Here is a 16,778-nt window from a genome sequence, read left to right on the forward strand (position 1 = left end):
CGCCAATGCGAACCGGGCAAGGCGGGGGAGAGGGCGGGCGCCGGTGTGTCAATCACTCATCGGATCGGGGGAGGGGACGGAACAGCTTGGAGCTGAGCCGCTGCTGTCGCCGTCGCCACCGGGGCTCGGACGGGAGTGAGAAGCGTCCTCTTTGCGCGCCCTCCCTGTCTCAGAGCCAGGCCGGCGATCGCTGGAGGGACGGACGCGGGAGCGGGGCCCGGGCGAGTGGGCCCGGCGTCGAGAGGAGGCTCCGTCCTCCTCGCCCCCCCCCGGCAGGTTTGGGGGACCAGCGAGCGGGCGACAGCCGTGGAACAAAAGGTAACGTTGCCCCGGGGAAGAGGCTGCGGGGCCCCGGCCCTGGGCGTTTCGCGGAGCTCCCCGGTGAAGGCCGAAGCGGTTCCGCAGGGGGAGCGGAGAAGGAGCGAGCGAGCGACGCGCTTTTGGGATTGTTGTTTTTCTGCTCGGTTGAGGCGGCGGCGACGGCGGCTGCACTCGTCGCTTCAGATTCCCGGGAACCGGGACTTCCGAGTCCGGGAGGAGAAAGCGGGCAGTCCCGCGGCCGGCTTCGGAGGGAGGCGCTCGCCATCGCCGCCCCCGAGCGTCCCTTCTCCGGCTTCCCGACCAGCTCGGTTGAAGCAGAAGGAGCTGCGGCTGTTGCTGAAACTCCTACCGCGGAGTCCGCCCCGGGGAAAGGGGAGAGTGAGAGGGGCAGTTTGCGGGAAACCCCTCTCTGGTGCTACGGCTAATATTCCTTTAGGAGTTTATTTCATTGATGTGACAGTACTATAGGTTTCTCCTCTGTGCAAACGAATAACTTGAAATTTATGCAGTATTTCTGACAACTAGGATGGTTGCATAGTAAATATGCAAGCGATTGGGAGCCCAAGAATTCATGTTTTTAGCCAAAATCATTTTCGTATATACTCTTTTTCCTGTGGAATATACTTTGGGTAGTCCTTGACTTACAACCATTCCTTTAGTTGACCATTTGAAGTTACAACTGAAAACATGACTTATGACTGTTTTTTACAGTTATGACCGTTGAAGCATCATGTAATCAAAATTCAGATGCTTTGGCAACTGGTTCATATTATGCAGTGTCCTAGGGGTCCTATAAATCACCTTTTGCACCCTTCTCAACAAGCAGAGTCAATGGGGAATGGGGAAGCCAGATTCACTTAACAACCATGTTACTAATTAAACAACTGCAGTGATTCACTCAACAACTGTGGCAAGAAAGGTCATAAAATGGGACAAAACTCACTTAACTGTCTCACCTAGCAACAGAAATTTTGGGCTCAATTGTGGTTCAAGAACTAAACTAGTGTACTGTGACAGTTTACTAAGACTTTAGGATCTAATTTCAAGATGATTTCAATTTCAAGTAATTTCAAGATGAGAAAATAATTATTAAAACCAGAATATCATGCAATGTAGTGAATCAAAACAACTAATAGAAGTTTTAAATAAGAGTTAAATAATATGGGGAAATTCTTGGTCCACAAAACAAGTTTTTGCATTTCTGTCCAGAAAAGTGTTCCTTTGGCTAACAAAATCAGTATGAGCTAATTAACAGGGCTTTTCTGGACAGTGTTTATTATTATGGGACAGATATTCTAAAACATAACAACTTTGTAAGGCTGATAAATATTGAATACTTGAAAGCTGTAATCTTGGTAATTAAAACACAGCTGTTAATATAGTTTACCAGTTTATGATTTTCATAGTATGCTTTATTTCACCCACCAAATACTTTGGGAATGTACAATTTGTAAAACCATCATGTTCTCCAACTCATTTCCAACAAATGTTACAACATACATTTAAATACTCTGGATATTTTCCAATAACATGCTGCACTGATTATTATATTTAATGTACTTACTGCTTAATAAAATATTTAGAGATCTTTCTTTTTTTAAAAGCCTTCAGAACAAATTTGGGAGGCATTTAGTGAGGAATTATTTTAAGCTAGGCATTGGCAAACCATCAAACTCAATGCAGTTAATAAAGGGGACAAAAAAAACTTGACACCTGCCATGCTGCAGATCTACTATAAGCTGGATTAATTTTGCACTTGAAATGTTTCTTACTTTTTCTGTTAATTGAAAAAGGAGGGCATTTATTTATGAAAATAACACATGTCTTCATGAGTTAATTACTTCTCAGCTCATGAAATACGGTTTCCTCTTTCCACAGTATACTAGACTGGAATTTCAAGAACCAGTCACTCTTGAGCTTGTCTTTGTCTGTCTCCGGAATATTGGCCAGCTATATTTCTGGAATTGTGTTATGAAGACGGATGAGCTAAAAAGGAACAACACTCCATTAATTGGAGGAACTATCTTTAGGGATAGAGACAATTTAAATTTTAGGATTACAATGTTCAGCTATTTGACCTTGGTATCAATTTAGGAATATGACAGAATAGTAAGAACAATGGGCATTTTTTTCCAGCCAAAAATCTCGTCAATATTTGGGTAGAAAGATTGATAATGCTATAATATCATCAAAGTGATACTGGGTGTTTTCATTTGAGATTTTCTCCATGCTTTTTGGTAAATAATTTTGCTGAATTATTAAACTGCTACAATTCTGCAATATTATTGATGAGGAAGGATAGCTCTAGGTTGCCCATACCAACACTCTACCTAAGGAGGGAAGGGGGAGAGCGAAATATAAAATTATTTGATTTTCAGCCTGAAATAGATGCTAATTACAAAGGCTCTGCATTGATTTGAATTTCCAAAAGGTCCTTTGGGTGTGAACATACCTCTGTCTGTGGCTACATCTTTTCCCAGGATCATATAGTAAAGCATGATATTGGGAGAGTGAATTATAGAGTGATGCTATGTTTCTGCTCTTAATTTTGGAACTGAATCTGTAATTATATCACCAGCTATGTTAATTATAAAAAGTGGTTGCATTCCGCAAAATAGATACTATTTAACCATTTTTGTTGATTTGTATAAATAGCTGGTTTCATATTAGCTTATTTTTTAAATATGTAGAGTTTACCTAAGCATCTATATCAAATATATTTTTTACATACTGTATGTGTGTCAGTATCAGCCACTTTGTAGTGAGCAAAATCCAAGCCTAGCCAAAAATGAGGCAAATGGGATTCCAAATAGAGGTCGCATAAATGTAATACGTTATATTCATAAACCCACAAAAAATTAACATCAAAGATAGTAGTAAAATACCATTTAGCATAATCCTTTAGTTAATGGAATTATGTGTTTTAATACCTATTGCCTGCCTATATTAATTATACTATAAGGCTATCCTACATAATCCCCTCTATAAGTCAGATTTACCAGGTGAAATTATCTTGTCTTGGGGAGATAATTGATTACAGTTACCCCATTTTTTTTCTTTGCAATTACTTATTTTTGCCTTGGAATTAAGATTTTAGATCAACATTGATGTAGTTACAGGAAATGGGGTTTGGGAATGCATTGGTGTATTCCAGGTGTCTTCAAACTTGGCCTTTTTATGACTTGTGGACTTCAACTCCCAGAATTCCTCAGCTGGCTGAGGAATTCTGGGAATTGAAGTCCACAAGTCATAAAAGGGCCAAGTTTGAAGACCCCTGGTATATTCACTCAGAGTAAGATTAGTTTCCAGCAGTTTGAGAGTGTACTTCTTGAAGAAAAGCAGTACCTCATTTATAAACATTTTTCACTAGCTAATAATTTGATTATTAGGCACTAATTTGATTCCTTACTAGCTCTTGTTTTCCACATTTTCTAATATGTACAGTATATGAAATCTGAATATAGCTACCTTAACAGATAATACACACGAGTTTTCAGACTGCAGAGGGAAATTTCATGTGCCAATGGTATTACAGGTAGTCCTCCTGCAATTGGGACTCAACTCCATCATTAAACAACATGGTTGTAAAATGAAATGTCATGTGATTGTGCCAACTTATGACATCAGTTCTAGCTGCAGTTATTAAATGAATTACCCACTCATTAAGTTAATATCAAGTGACCATGACCAGCAACTCTCTGATTCCCCCCCCCCCATTTATTTGCTTGTTGGAAGCTGGCTGTGAAGATCACAAATGGTGATCATATGACTGAGGAATTCTTAAAACATCATAAATGCACATTGCCAAGCACCCAAGTCATAATCACATGACAGGATGCTGTGACAGCTATTGTTTGAGGACAAGGTGCAAAACCTCTTTTTCAGCATCACCACAACTTTGAATGGTTGCTGAATGAGTGATCAGTAAATGAGGACTACCTGTACTTAGCTTTAGCAGTAGGAATTATGTCAAAAGCCTTCAATGTAGCATTGTGTTTTTTGGGTACTACCATCCTCTTTCCTCTTTTGATATTTTCTCATCTTAAAAAAACTAGGTCATACTGCACTAGTTTTTGCTATGTGTCACATAATCAGAATTAAGTGATAATGAAATAAAATTACAAATCAAAATCATTGAGAAATGGGATTACAAATCAAAATCATTGAGAGATTTTGAAGCTATTTTAATTGACTTTTGTCACATGATTTTGTATAAGCAACTGAACATTGAAATTTCAAGGTACCATATTGTATGCACAAATCTTCAGTTACCTCTTAAGACCTGTTTCAGCATAATTCATATGAACAATTAGAGCAATTTCTTGATCCTTTCAGAAACATTCAATTGATAACTTTGTTAATTTTCATTGTCCTTGAACATTCTGCTTAAATGTTTAATTAATGCTGTAAGTTCAGGGTTGCCCCCAAGCAACCCAATTTGTTTATAAGCTTCAGCCTCAAGTTCTTCTAGTGTTTTCCGGGTATATTCAAAGGACCCCACATTCTCAAGGTAATGTACACAGTATTTTTTTATATCCACATTTTCAGTTCTCTGTCGCAGAATATTTTGAACCTGTGTGCTCTCTGGCCTTGACCATATTGCATGAATAGTTGGGAATGAGAACTTTCCTTCAGTTAGGTCTTCACAAAAGCTTTTGTTTTCACTATATTCTTTGGAGTGTAAATTTGCATAATCATCTCTAATTTGAAAGAAGAGCCCAAGAGTGTTAAGGAGTGGTTTCAAATCACTTTTATAACTGGAAAATAACTGCATAAGGCCCACGGCTAGTCCAAAAAGGCCACCTGTCTTTTGCAGAACCATAGCTTTATATTCTTCTTCCGTAGGACAGGTATATGTATCTCTCCAGTAAATATCCAGGCCTTGGCCCTTATGGAGTTCAAGTAATTGACGAGTGAATACTTTTACAGCATCTGGATGATCAAGTGTTAAAACCTTTTGTAGACCAAGGAAATATACAAAGTTTGCACAGTTTATCACATACGGTATTCCATAAATGCTATGGGCCACTGGAAAACCACGTCGTAGCTTTGAATTGTCTTCTATGTCATCTATAAGCAAACTTGCATTGTGCAACATTTCTGTAACTTCAATTATAATCTAATAAAAAAGACAAAACAGTTTTATATTGCTATTGTTCTTCTATATTTAGATTTCCTGATTATTTCAATTTTCATTTCTTCTTGCAATATGTTAATTCTCTCTGCTAATCAGGCTTTTAATTCCATCTTACTGACTGTGTCATTCCCATTGGAAGCACAAACCCTACTGTCTGTATTTCTATATTTTTGTTTGTCTAGAGTGGCTTTTTTAGTATGAACTTACACAATTGGCAACAGATGACCTATATGCACAATAACTCATAAATGAAAACAGATGATGTACTGTATATACATACAGATATCAAACGTAATACACCTGACTACAGAATTAATGTTTATGATATTACAACACACATGTAATGTTCAGTCTTGTGATTAAAGCATTTAAAATGTTTGAAAACAGCAATCAAGAAATGAATGCTTTGGCTTGGCATGCTAACCAAGTTATTTATATTCTTCATCAACTTTCTTTCATCATATTACTTACAGAAGAAGCAGAAATATATTTGATCTGACACATATGCCAGGAGACTTGAAGTAGAAATAGGCTGGGATATGTTTGGGAAAACTGCCTTCCTCATTGCATAGTTCAAATTAAAGTGCAAAGTAGGGGATGTGTTTCAAGAAATATTTGGCCCCTGATAAGCATTGATCAAGGTAGGCACCACTCATTTAGGTATTACATTAAGAACCCAAAATAAAAATGTTCGGAAAGCCCAAATTGCTCTTTTCCTTGCTAATAACATTCTGTTTCAATATATCACAATCTGAAGCAGTTGCACAGCTCAATATCTTGGTGTTGGCCACTACAGAGGTTTACCTATTACACTACTACAATAACTTTAGTTTAAATGTTTAGATACAAGCAGAACAAGAAAAAAGTAATTATATTTCCCTTTGTCTTTTTAAAAATTGTATTAACTGTCAAATCAGTTTAACTTATATAACTCACCTGTAGTTTGTCTTCTGGAACATTCAACCAGTGATTAAAGGCTTGAGAAAGTTTACTTCTGACCTGTTTACCTATGATTTTAAAAAGAACATAGATAATACTGTGCATTTTCACTCCATATAATTTATTTGTAATAAGCTCTAGGACAGTGATTCTCAACCTTTCTAATGCCGTGACCCCATAATACAGTTCCCATGTTGTGGTGACCCCCAAGTGGGTGTGGCCACCAATAAGAGGGAGTAGGACAGCTAGGGAAAAGGGAAAAAAATGGCGGACAGCATGGTTTGGCGACCCCCGTGAAATGGTCATTCGACCCCAAATGGGGTCCCGACCCACAGGTTGAGAACCACTGCTCTAGGAAATGTATTAAATGAATAGGGAGAGAGTTTTCAATCAAACTGCCTTGAGTACAAAATGTCAATATTTTGGAAATATTTCACACTTCAAACAATGTCATCAATTTTTATAATTTATACTATTGTATAACACCCTCTGTAAATATTCTGTCAGTTAATTTTAATATAATGTTAGACAATTAGGACTGATAATGCCGCACAGAATGAGTTTGACATTTTCGGAATAAAGACTTAGGTAGATGAACTACCAGTTTATTTACAGACCACACCTTATTATATTGTGTATCATCACCACTTGTCTTTGTTCACTCAGCAGAACTTTGCACAAGGCAGCTGCAATTCTTAAAACTAGCCAAATAATTGTAATTAGCATATTTTATCAGCATAATATTGCACAATATTTCCTATTGTTAACTCCAAAGCACTGCTACCAGAAAGCTGAAATTGGATCCTATATCTCTGGGCTTACCTGAAAATCTTACAGAGTGAAGTCTTTTTTTCCAAGGACTGGGACTCAAGGATTGCATTGATATCAACCTTTAATATCTGGAACTTTCCAGAAGCAAAGGACAGGAGAATTTTTTTTTCCTATACCAAGTTTAACCTCAACATTCATAAAGGGTAATTTTTATTAGGACAAACTCAAAAGTAAAAAAAATAAGCTTTCAAGAATTCTAGAGCTTTTCAGGAAGCTACAAAAAGCAGATAGGAGAGAAAAATCTGACTTCATATAGAAATCTGTAAAGCTACAATTGCTGAGTAAAAAGATTAAGATCTTAAAAGCAAACTGATTAACACTTGAGTTAAAAAAATTATTTGCTCTGTTTTTCTTTTTTTAATATCCTTGGGGTTCGTCCTGGTAAAAACAAGCAAGCACCGAAAGAGCAATTTCAATCCCTGGCTACTCTCTTCACCCATTTCTGTTGCTTGGTCATCACAAAAAATAAAGTTAAAGTCTATGTTTATATTTAATGATAAATGCAACTATGTTATGGCTTTGCATGGTGATGTGTATACCAAGCTATTACAGTCGCTAATCACTATATTAATGCTTAAAATTATATTCATACGATATTAGCTCTAACTCAAACATGAATTTTTCTTTATTTTGCTAAGTAATAGACAAAATGTAAATTAAAATTCCAGTCTTCAAAGCATTTTTTGAATACCCTCTCTCTCCAAATACCCCCCCCACACACACACATAGTAATGTCACTGATTTTAAATGAAAGATTAGGTATTGATATTTTATTTTAAATAACTGAAATTAGTATTTAATCCATAATTTTGACTTTAGTCAAGCCTTATGCAAAACACAATGGGTGCATTCATATATCCCACTAAGCCATAGTTCATTAACAAAATGCAACTTGGTCAGTCTGTACAACATCCTAAATGAAAGCAATTCATATTAGGCTGGGTTCACACAATACACAAAGCAGTTTAATTTTTTGCTTACCATATGTAAGTGATCTGCAAAAAGAAACTGGATTTTTTAAACCACTATCTGATCCCATGTTTGTTACTATCATTAAACCCAGAATTTTATTTTTGACTTTTGACAGAAAAAAATGATTCAACCATTATCAATTTACTCATCTGTAAGACAAGTTGATTTGCTCAAACCATTGTTAAAACAAATCCTGGTTTATATGTTAAGAGGCATATAATTACAGAACAAGGCTATGTAGATTGAAAACAAGAGTACAACATGATGATCAGGTACAATGGGAACAAAGTGAAGGCTGATTTGGGGAATAAATGAAAAATGTGTAGCTCACAAATCGAAGAGATTGCTATGGCTATCCCAATTTATATATTTTCATACATCACTAATATTCAAACAATAAGATATTACCAGGGAGCTGAAGCAGGTAGTTGTATGGCTCTAAAAAAATTCTCTTGGATGAATCTTCTAGTTCCTCCATTTTAAAAATATGTTTCCAAAACAGTGCCTTAGTCTGAAGAAAGAAAAAGAAAGGAAAGAAAAAGAAAAAAGGACAGATTATAGATTCTTAAAATATATGACTGTAGTAATAACATATGATGTAGGCAGGGGAAACAACAGAAAATGTTGCAAAGTGTGCCAATATAGAAGTGGCAGGTACTTCTTTGAAGTATTTATGATGTCATTTCAAGTAACCATTAAACACACTATTCAAGATCAGCCAATCACCATATTACTGAGAAGATACTACAATGAAAATTTTATGAGCATGTACCTATTTATATACTAATAAGTCTAATAATAATTTCATAATCCAATACCTCATCCTTCAGATTGAAATATTGCATATGGGACACTTAACATTCTCAGATGTTTTTTTAGTAGAGTTTTTGTTTGAGCTTTATCTCTTTTTTCCTTCTCTCTGAAGGCATCTTACTGCACTGCAGCTGCTGTGCACTAAAACAATTTATCTCAGGCAATTTAAATACAGAACCTCTAGTCATAATATGGCATGTGCCAATCACACACACACACACAACCAAACTAGTAGTTTCCTAGCATATAATTTCTATTTCCCAAAAGTTTTACTTAGTTTACTTAGTTTTATATAAAGAGAATAGTATATACTATTGCAGCATTTTAACTAATAAAATGACCAGATTAACAATCTACTCTAAATTCACAAAGCATCAGAATCCATGTATTGAAATGAAAACCTGAACTGATAAAGCCTCAGCTCATATAAATGCACTCTAAATTAAGCAGGTATCGAATACGGAATTCACAAAAAAATTGTAAGCCAAAATTAAGTGAACCAGAAATTAACACACGATGAGGCCAATACAAGGGTGGGGCTACATACTTGGCAGACGTTTTTATAAAGTAATTGCAAATTTGTTCAGTCTAAATTTCCATACCTGCCGATATGACTTGAGAAATTTCAGCAGGATTTGAGCTGTAGTTCTCCATGGAATACTGCTGAATACTAGTGCACAGAATAGTAAACTAGACTGAGCAATCAAAACAAAACTATTAAACAGAAAGAGGAAGTGGTACACTTATATACAGTACTGCACTGTTCCCTATAGTCACTGGGAGTCAAATGGAAGCTATAGTACAGGTAGTCCTCTACTTACAGCAGTTCACTTAGAAATCATTAGAAGTTACAATGGCACCGAAAAAAGTGACTTATAACTGCTTTTCACACTTACAATTGCAGCATCCCCATGGTCACATCATCAAAATTCAGCTGCTTGGCAAATGCCTCTTATTTATGATGGTTGCGGTGTCCCAAGGTTATGTGATCACCTTTTGCAACCTTCTGACAAGCAAAGTCAATGAGGAAGCTAGATTCACTTAACAACCATGCTATTAATTTAACTGCAGTGATTCACTTAACAACTGTGGAAAGAAAGGTTGAAAATGGGGCAAAATCACTTTAACAACTGTTTTGCTTATTAACAGAAATTTTGGGCTCAATTGTCGCAAGTGTTGAGGACTACCAGTACTGTATTTTCAAAGCTCCCATGGTTTGTGAATATTCTTTTAAAAATTATACCACAAACTCTATACTGACTTGTGTAATGAAAAAAATATCAGTTTATTAAACTACTGAAATCTTAAATAAATTTGACATTGACTGCTAAAATAAAATTTCAAACTTCCTTAAGAATTTGACAGTAACCAATTAAACCTTAAGTACTTAATCCTACTTTATCTTTCTGTTTTTATAATTAAGAAAAAAATAGGACAAGATACATACAGTATTTCCCTTTCACAATGAAGTCTTAATTTGTTTTCTTAGGCATCTTTATCCTACAATTTAAAAATGTGAAGAAGTCCACCAAGAAATGATTCGATAATGTACTTAACTAAAAACATTGTATCAATATAGCCCAAAATACGCTTTAGAAATTTAATGAAAACGCACCAAAAGACATCAATATTTTAACTGGAGCTGATCTTGCGTGTAGGAAATAACGAGACTTTGTACTTAAAAGAAAATCCACAAAATAGATCCTCGTTTTTTCTTTACACTAATCAATACTTCAGACTGAACAATAAAAGCGATTACACCTCCCCCAACATATATTAAACAATAAAACTGGCAAAGGAAGAGGCAAAAAAGCTCTTAATTTACATTAAGAGAGAACAGCCTGTCATGAACATCGACCGATCCCGGGAAGCCGGCAGTCACATTTGCACATAAGAGCCGCCCCCTTTTCCTGCCAGCTCAAGCGAAAACACCGAAAGAGGAAGAGGAGGCAAGCAAGCGCGCCAACACCCTCCCCGGCTGTTTACCAAGAGGTGACTACTCTCTCTCGTCAAGGACCACCGCCTTTTTCTATTGGAGCGACAGAGACCTGATAGGAAATAGAGCGGGGAAGCACTGAAGGGACCCGCCACTCGAATAGAAGAGGCTGTCAAAGCGAACGGAGACTCAGTGGCGCGGCGGCTTCAACCTTACCGCGGCCTCCTCGGCTTCCTCACCGGCCTCAGCCACTCCTCGGGCCGCCTCACTCTAGTAACGAGAAGCGCAAACCCCACCCCTCCCGCCTAGACCGCTCCTCCGCCCGATGGAGGGAAAATGCGCCACCGGGGCCTGTTGGCGCAGGCGCGAGCTCCTCCCCTCCTCCCGTTTCGAGAAGCCCTCTTCGTCTCTCTCTCCCCCTCCATTTTCTCATTCTCCTCTTCGCCCTCGCGAGGCATCTCGGGAGCTGTAGTAGCGGCGAAGAAAAATTCCCTCATAGACTGCGGCAAATGGGCGGGACAAAACCATGTTACCCAGAAGGCGCTACGAAGCCGAGTCTCTGTTTCCATAGAACTGGAGTGGGAATTACATCAGCGTTTCTGAGACACCGGCTAATGGCGATGGCGAGTAGGCGGGCCGCTTGGGTCGCGCGCCAATGCGAACCGGGCAAGGCGGGGGAGAGGGCGGGCGCCGGTGTGTCAATCACTCATCGGATCGGGGGAGGGGACGGAACAGCTTGGAGCTGAGCCGCTGCTGTCGCCGTCGCCACCGGGGCTCGGACGGGAGTGAGAAGCCTCCTCTTTGCGCGCCCTCCCTGTCTCAGAGCCAGGCCGGCGATCGCTGGAGGGACGGACGCGGGAGCGGGGCCCGGGCGAGTGGGCCCGGCGTCGAGAGGAGGCTCCGTCCTCCTCGCCCCCCCCCGGCAGGTTTGGGGGACCAGCGAGCGGGCGACAGCCGTGGAACAAAAGGTAACGTTGCCCCGGGGAAGAGGCTGCGGGGCCCCGGCCCTGGGCGTTTCGCGGAGCTCCCCGGTGAAGGCCGAAGCAGTTCCGCAGGGGGAGCGGAGAAGGAGCGAGCGAGCGACGCGCTTTTGGGATTGTTGTTTTTCTGCTCGGTTGAGGCGGCGGCGACGGCGGCTGCACTCGTCGCTTCAGATTCCCGGGAACCGGGACTTCCGAGTCCGGGAGGAGAAAGCGGACAGTCCCGCGGCCGGCTTCGGAGGGAGGCGCTCGCCATCGCCGCCCCCGAGCGTCCCTTCTCCGGCTTCCCGACCAGCTCGGTTGAAGCAGAAGGAGCTGCGGCTGTTGCTGAAACTCCTACCGCGGAGTCCGCCCCGGGGGGAGGGGAGAAGAGAGGAGAGGAGCAGAGCGAATCTGGGGGGGGGAGAGCGAGAGGGGCAGTTTGCGGGAAAAAGCGGGGAGCCGCGGCTTGGGACTCGAGATGCAGCGAGGGGGACGCGGAAAAGAAGGAGGGCAGCTTTATCGAGCCGCCCCCATCTCCGCTTCTTGTCCCTAGTACAATGGAGAAACCTCCCCTCCCGCAGGGATGTGAGTGTGTGTGCGCGCGCGCGCCTGGGCGAGAAAGCACCTCAGTCCGGACTGGACACCTCTTGACCTATCTCGCTTTCCCTCTACTTAGCCCCAATTTGTTCGGGGATAGAGATCCCGCCTAGCCAGCCGATGGTGAAGAGCTTGTTCCCTCTGTGGCGGTGCCCGGAGAGTCGCTTGCATGGAGGCAAGCGGAGGGAGGGGGGGTTGTTAAGAAGCGGTTGTTGTTGTGGCAAGTTTCTGCTCTGACAGAAATGGCGTCAAAGGCAGCGGGTGAGGGGGAAGGCAGCCGCGGGTGTGGGGCTCCGAGAGCAGCGGCTTTTTGTGGCTGGAGCGGAGAGGCGGCGTAAGAGAAAAGGGGAAACTGTGGGGAGGGCATCGGAGAGGTAATGGGAGACTAGGGGAGAGGTTCCTGCAAAACGGCCCCCTCCCCACACTTGCAGAGCGCGCCCCGTTGAAAAAGGGGGATGGTGCGGTGGCTCAGTGCTTTGTTTTAAATTTCAGGTCCAGCCTTGGCAGCACATTCGCTTTCGGATTTTTCTGCTGCAGCCTGAGTTCATCATGAAGGTAAACCCCCTTATGGGAGGGGGGGGAAAATGGGGCGTCGCGGAGGGTTATGTTTCTCCGAGCTTCACTCCCTGGTGTGCGTATTGGAGCCGTTTTCAGTTCCAGCCTGCGGATTATTTTCCTCCCTTTAGCTTTCAGGCAGTGATGTATATGTGAGTTGACTTTTTCAATTTTTTTGTTTTTGTATACTCTTGTTCTGGGTGTGCTGAAAGCAAAATGTAAATCCAACGTACTAGAGTTTTTTTCTGCAACACCTTAAAGGGAAATGAGGACATGGCTACTTAGGCCAGAACTGATACCTTGCTGGAGGAAAAGGGAGGATTTCTTTTATTTCTGGGGTACTGGGGAGGCTTCTTTACCTTGTTTTGTTTTGTTCATTGAAATTAAAGGATAGCTGTAATGTATTTTTCTTTGTTCTGGAGTCTGGTTGAAGTAAATGTTTGAGTTCCCGGAAGTATCTTTACAATATTCATCTACTGCATAAATATTGCTGCAAGCTGTAGAGAGTGTTAAAAAAAAAAAGAACACAGGTTTTTAACCAGGGGATACAGGTTTTTAACCAGGGGATACAGTATTTGTATATGTGTCTGTTAATTGAAAGGCACTGACAGTTGGTGATCAGAATCTTAAAAGTAAATGGGATGAAAAAAAATCTAGTGTGTTTCTTATTTTTAAACTTGCAATATCCACAAGTATAGAATCTGGTGTGGAATCCTGATCATGAATATCATCATTTTTTTAAAACTGTGGTAAAAGTTGAATTTCATATAGCCTGCTAAAGACAGTTTTGAAAAACTGAAAATGAAACATTGTATAAAATACTGGAATTGATAAGCCTTGTCTACCATCTTTGTTATTAAATATTGTAAGTTACTTCATCTGTTAAGGAAGGCTTTTCTTTAGAGATATGATAGCTGTAATTACACATCAGCTGTGCCTGAAACTCTAGGAATAACATATTAAATACTTCATACAAGTATGGCTGTTTTCAGCTATTAAACTTCATAATGATTCTTTTTTCCATATAATATTCTTTCTGAAATTAGTATTAAGATTGTTTGCAATAACAAGGAGAACAAATGAATATTTTAGTGCAGTGTCTGTTCATGTAACTACAGAACTTATTTTCATTGTTTGTGAAATTTAAGACTGATTTAGGATGAAATTCATTTTGTTCAGAAATTATGATTACAGAAATAACCAATTTAAAAATATATAGAGTATTGGAGAAGTTATGAATAGAAAACTATATTATAGTGCCATCTTTGCTCAATGACTCTTGCATATAATAAATTGTTTTTAATAAATTGACAGTTACATTTTTAACAAATTATTGAATATGTATATAAAATGAACGTTACAAATTACTTTATAATTTAGACAGTGGGGTGTATGGATACTGATGTCTAATCCATGCTTCAACAAGTAGCTTTCTGTTATATATATTAACATATTTTAAAAATTAGAAACTAAATAATTATAGTTAGCAAAAGATTATAAATATTGAAAACAATGTGATTGTTTAAGGAATGAGCTGCACTTTTGCAAATGAATTATCTCCCAGACCCTTACTTTTTGTATACCATTGTGGATTTCTATAATAGAATTCAGAATAATATTTGTATTTTACTTTGATACTCCTGTTTGAATCTGGTATCTCTTGTCTCTAGAAGCATATATGATCCTATTTCTCTAAACTTGGTCACAGCTGAACTGAAGGGTTGTGGGAAATTTTCCAGTCTGTTTATCTTACTGTCTGACTTCTCTTTCAGTGACAGAAAGTTGATGTACTTGTTTCTTTCTTACTGTTTTATCCTGCCAATTTATATGTCTGCTGGATAGCATGCTTACATAATGACTATCTGGAGATTATTCTGTGAACCTTGTGTATGAATGGGGATTTTAACCTGAATTTCTTTGTTCTAATTTTGTATAGTGTGTGAATTGGACTTATCATTGTACATTAATATAACTAAAAATAATATTGAATAGGAGAAGGTGGAATGGATATAATTTTCAGAATACATAAAGTAAAAATGATTGCTCTTCAGATTAAAATTATAAACTGGTACTCTTCTTGGAATTTGTTCTGCTGTGCTTATGGTCTTTTAGGCTTATATAAAGAACAACTTGTCTTTTGTTTTCATCATTAAATAAGTTTTGCTTAACCAAGCCTGGTCTGTTAGCTATCGGCTGCCAGATAAATAAAAATCACTGCTCCTCTTGATATGATCACTTGTTTCTATTGTGTGTCAATAGAATGTAAGAGTTGTCCCTGAAAGTGTGACCAAGTTCCTAGCATTCTAACTTTGCAAGTGGTGAATAACCCAGCTACTAGTGAACTATCCAACCATTCAAATGGCTGTAAGTTCTGTCAGTAAAAGGTAAAAACCTTCTTAAGCCACTTCAATTCATGACTCCATCCATGCAGTTTTCTTGGCAATGATGGCAGTGGTTTGGCTTTGCCTTCTTTTGGGCTTTTTTTATACTTCCTTATTTAACCAATAACTCCAGGATTCCCAGGTAGTCCCCCATCAACACCAACACTGCTTACCTTTTGAGCGATCAGTTAGGTCCATCATCTGCTGAGCCACTTCTGGCAGTAATAGTCTTCAATTAATGTAGAGACAAAAACAATGTCCCATGGGTCTAGTTGGAAGCCAGTTTCTAATATATTCCCAATTAGTTAGCAGTAGAATAATACTGTTTAGAAAAAAACAGTGATATAAGAATGTAATTATAAGTTTCAAATTACATTTGAGTTATAGGAATAAAAGAAGAACCACATTCTGCCAAATTTTGAACTTTGTAACTTTTTAGAGATAGGGATAATCAGATAGAAAAGTAGGCAGGGAAAAAGAGGAAATACCAGCAGAAGAAGATTGTGTTCAAACCACTCTTCTAGACATTAATGCTTCAACATTTCAGAATCCCTATCTACTTTGTATCTGATTATGCTAATTTTATCCTCTTTGGAGAGGACAGTATATGTACATAGAAACTAGAGTTTACTGTAAAGAGAAACAAATTAGGATTTAGTTTATCTTTAGCATATTTCCTAGCTTGTGATCGCAAATGGGAATCCTGATTAAATACATTCTACTGTAATTAGTCTCTTAAGTCAGTGGTTCTTAACCTGGGTGATATTGCCCCCCAGGGGGCGATTTCATTTTTCAGGGGGCGATGGAATGAAAAGGGGAGACGCAGGGGAGAAGGAACGAAAAAGGGGCGATATGGGGGCAATGGAGCAAGAAGTTTTGGGGACACTTTTGAGACTTTCTCGTACAGGGAATCGCTGTATATCTGTCGTACAAAAACATCAGATCGCTCGCTATTAGTGGATTGAATTGTGTTTTCAAATGTTCCTCCAGTTAGCTTCAGTACAGAATGCCGTACATATGTGAATATGCATCGCTTATCTTCATGCGCGTTGCACAGCAGCCTCTACCCATACAGTGGCGCGCTATTGGCCAGAATATGGGAGATATGGGGAAAAGACTGGAAATAAATTATTTGCATCGATATGTCCTGATGACAATTTTAAAGAAAACAAAAAAAGTTTGCATAAATTGAAGAATTATTTCCTATGTTGTGATTGAGAGGTTATATTGGGGGAGGGGGCGATGACAACTTCCTCTTTGGCTCAAGGGGGCAATTCATTCAAAAATGTTAAGAACCACTGTCTTAAATAATGCACCATGAGTAATTTTTTCTG

At 39.3% G+C, this 16,778-nt stretch overlaps 2 protein-coding genes across 13 annotated transcripts in view; one reads left to right on the forward strand and one right to left on the reverse strand.

The window, feature by feature from the left end:
* Positions 1-1,709: 1,709 nt before the first annotated feature.
* Positions 1,710-11,359, reverse strand: GGPS1 (geranylgeranyl diphosphate synthase 1). 9 transcript variants are annotated; one of them, XM_039353001.1, is made up of 5 exons: positions 11,166-11,359; positions 9,616-9,708; positions 8,609-8,711; positions 6,395-6,465; positions 1,710-5,440 (listed from the first exon to the last, which is right to left on the reverse strand). In XM_039353001.1, the coding sequence occupies exons 3-5, from the start codon at positions 8,676-8,678 to the stop codon at positions 4,679-4,681; spliced, it is 903 nt and encodes a 300-aa protein (XP_039208935.1). In that variant the 5' UTR covers positions 8,679-8,711; positions 9,616-9,708; positions 11,166-11,359; the 3' UTR covers positions 1,710-4,678. The 9 variants fall into 9 exon arrangements, with proteins under 9 accessions (XP_039208935.1, XP_039208934.1, XP_039208936.1 ...); XM_039353000.1 differs by having other exon boundaries at positions 9,616-9,683; positions 11,166-11,358; XM_039353002.1 differs by lacking the exon at positions 11,166-11,359 and adding an exon at positions 11,000-11,156 and having other exon boundaries at positions 9,616-9,683.
* Positions 11,360-11,652: 293 nt separating this feature from the next.
* Positions 11,653-16,778, forward strand: part of ARID4B (AT-rich interaction domain 4B) — a 98,517-nt gene continuing 93,391 nt past the window's right edge. Inside the window, exons 1-2 of one of the 4 annotated variants that reach the window (XM_039352994.1) lie at positions 11,653-11,917; positions 13,001-13,063. In XM_039352994.1, coding sequence (XP_039208928.1) covers positions 13,058-13,063 — 6 coding nt within the window. In that variant the 5' untranslated portion in view covers positions 11,653-11,917; positions 13,001-13,057. Of the gene's footprint in view, positions 11,918-12,389; positions 12,497-12,563; positions 12,684-13,000; positions 13,064-16,778 lie in introns of those variants that run through there. The other 3 variants (XM_039352993.1, XM_039352992.1, XM_039352995.1) reach the window with 3 other exon arrangements.

The sequence above is a fragment of the Crotalus tigris genome, unplaced genomic scaffold (assembly GCF_016545835.1).
Source record: "Crotalus tigris isolate CLP2741 ecotype Arizona unplaced genomic scaffold, ASM1654583v1 scf7180000018486.1709376, whole genome shotgun sequence".
Classification (NCBI taxonomy): Eukaryota; Metazoa; Chordata; class Lepidosauria; order Squamata; family Viperidae; genus Crotalus; species Crotalus tigris.

What these genes read in the sequence shown, in the direction of transcription:
- GGPS1 (XM_039352998.1), bottom strand. Translation starts at nt 6,703, where the DNA reads ATGACCATTTCACGGGGGTCGCCAAACCATGCTGTCCGCCATTTTTTT. An exon ending in TTCCAGAAGACAAACTACAG is followed by an intron (nt 5,441 to 6,394) that starts GTGAGTTATATA and finishes CTTTTTTATTAG; the next exon opens with ATTATAATTGAAGTTACAGA.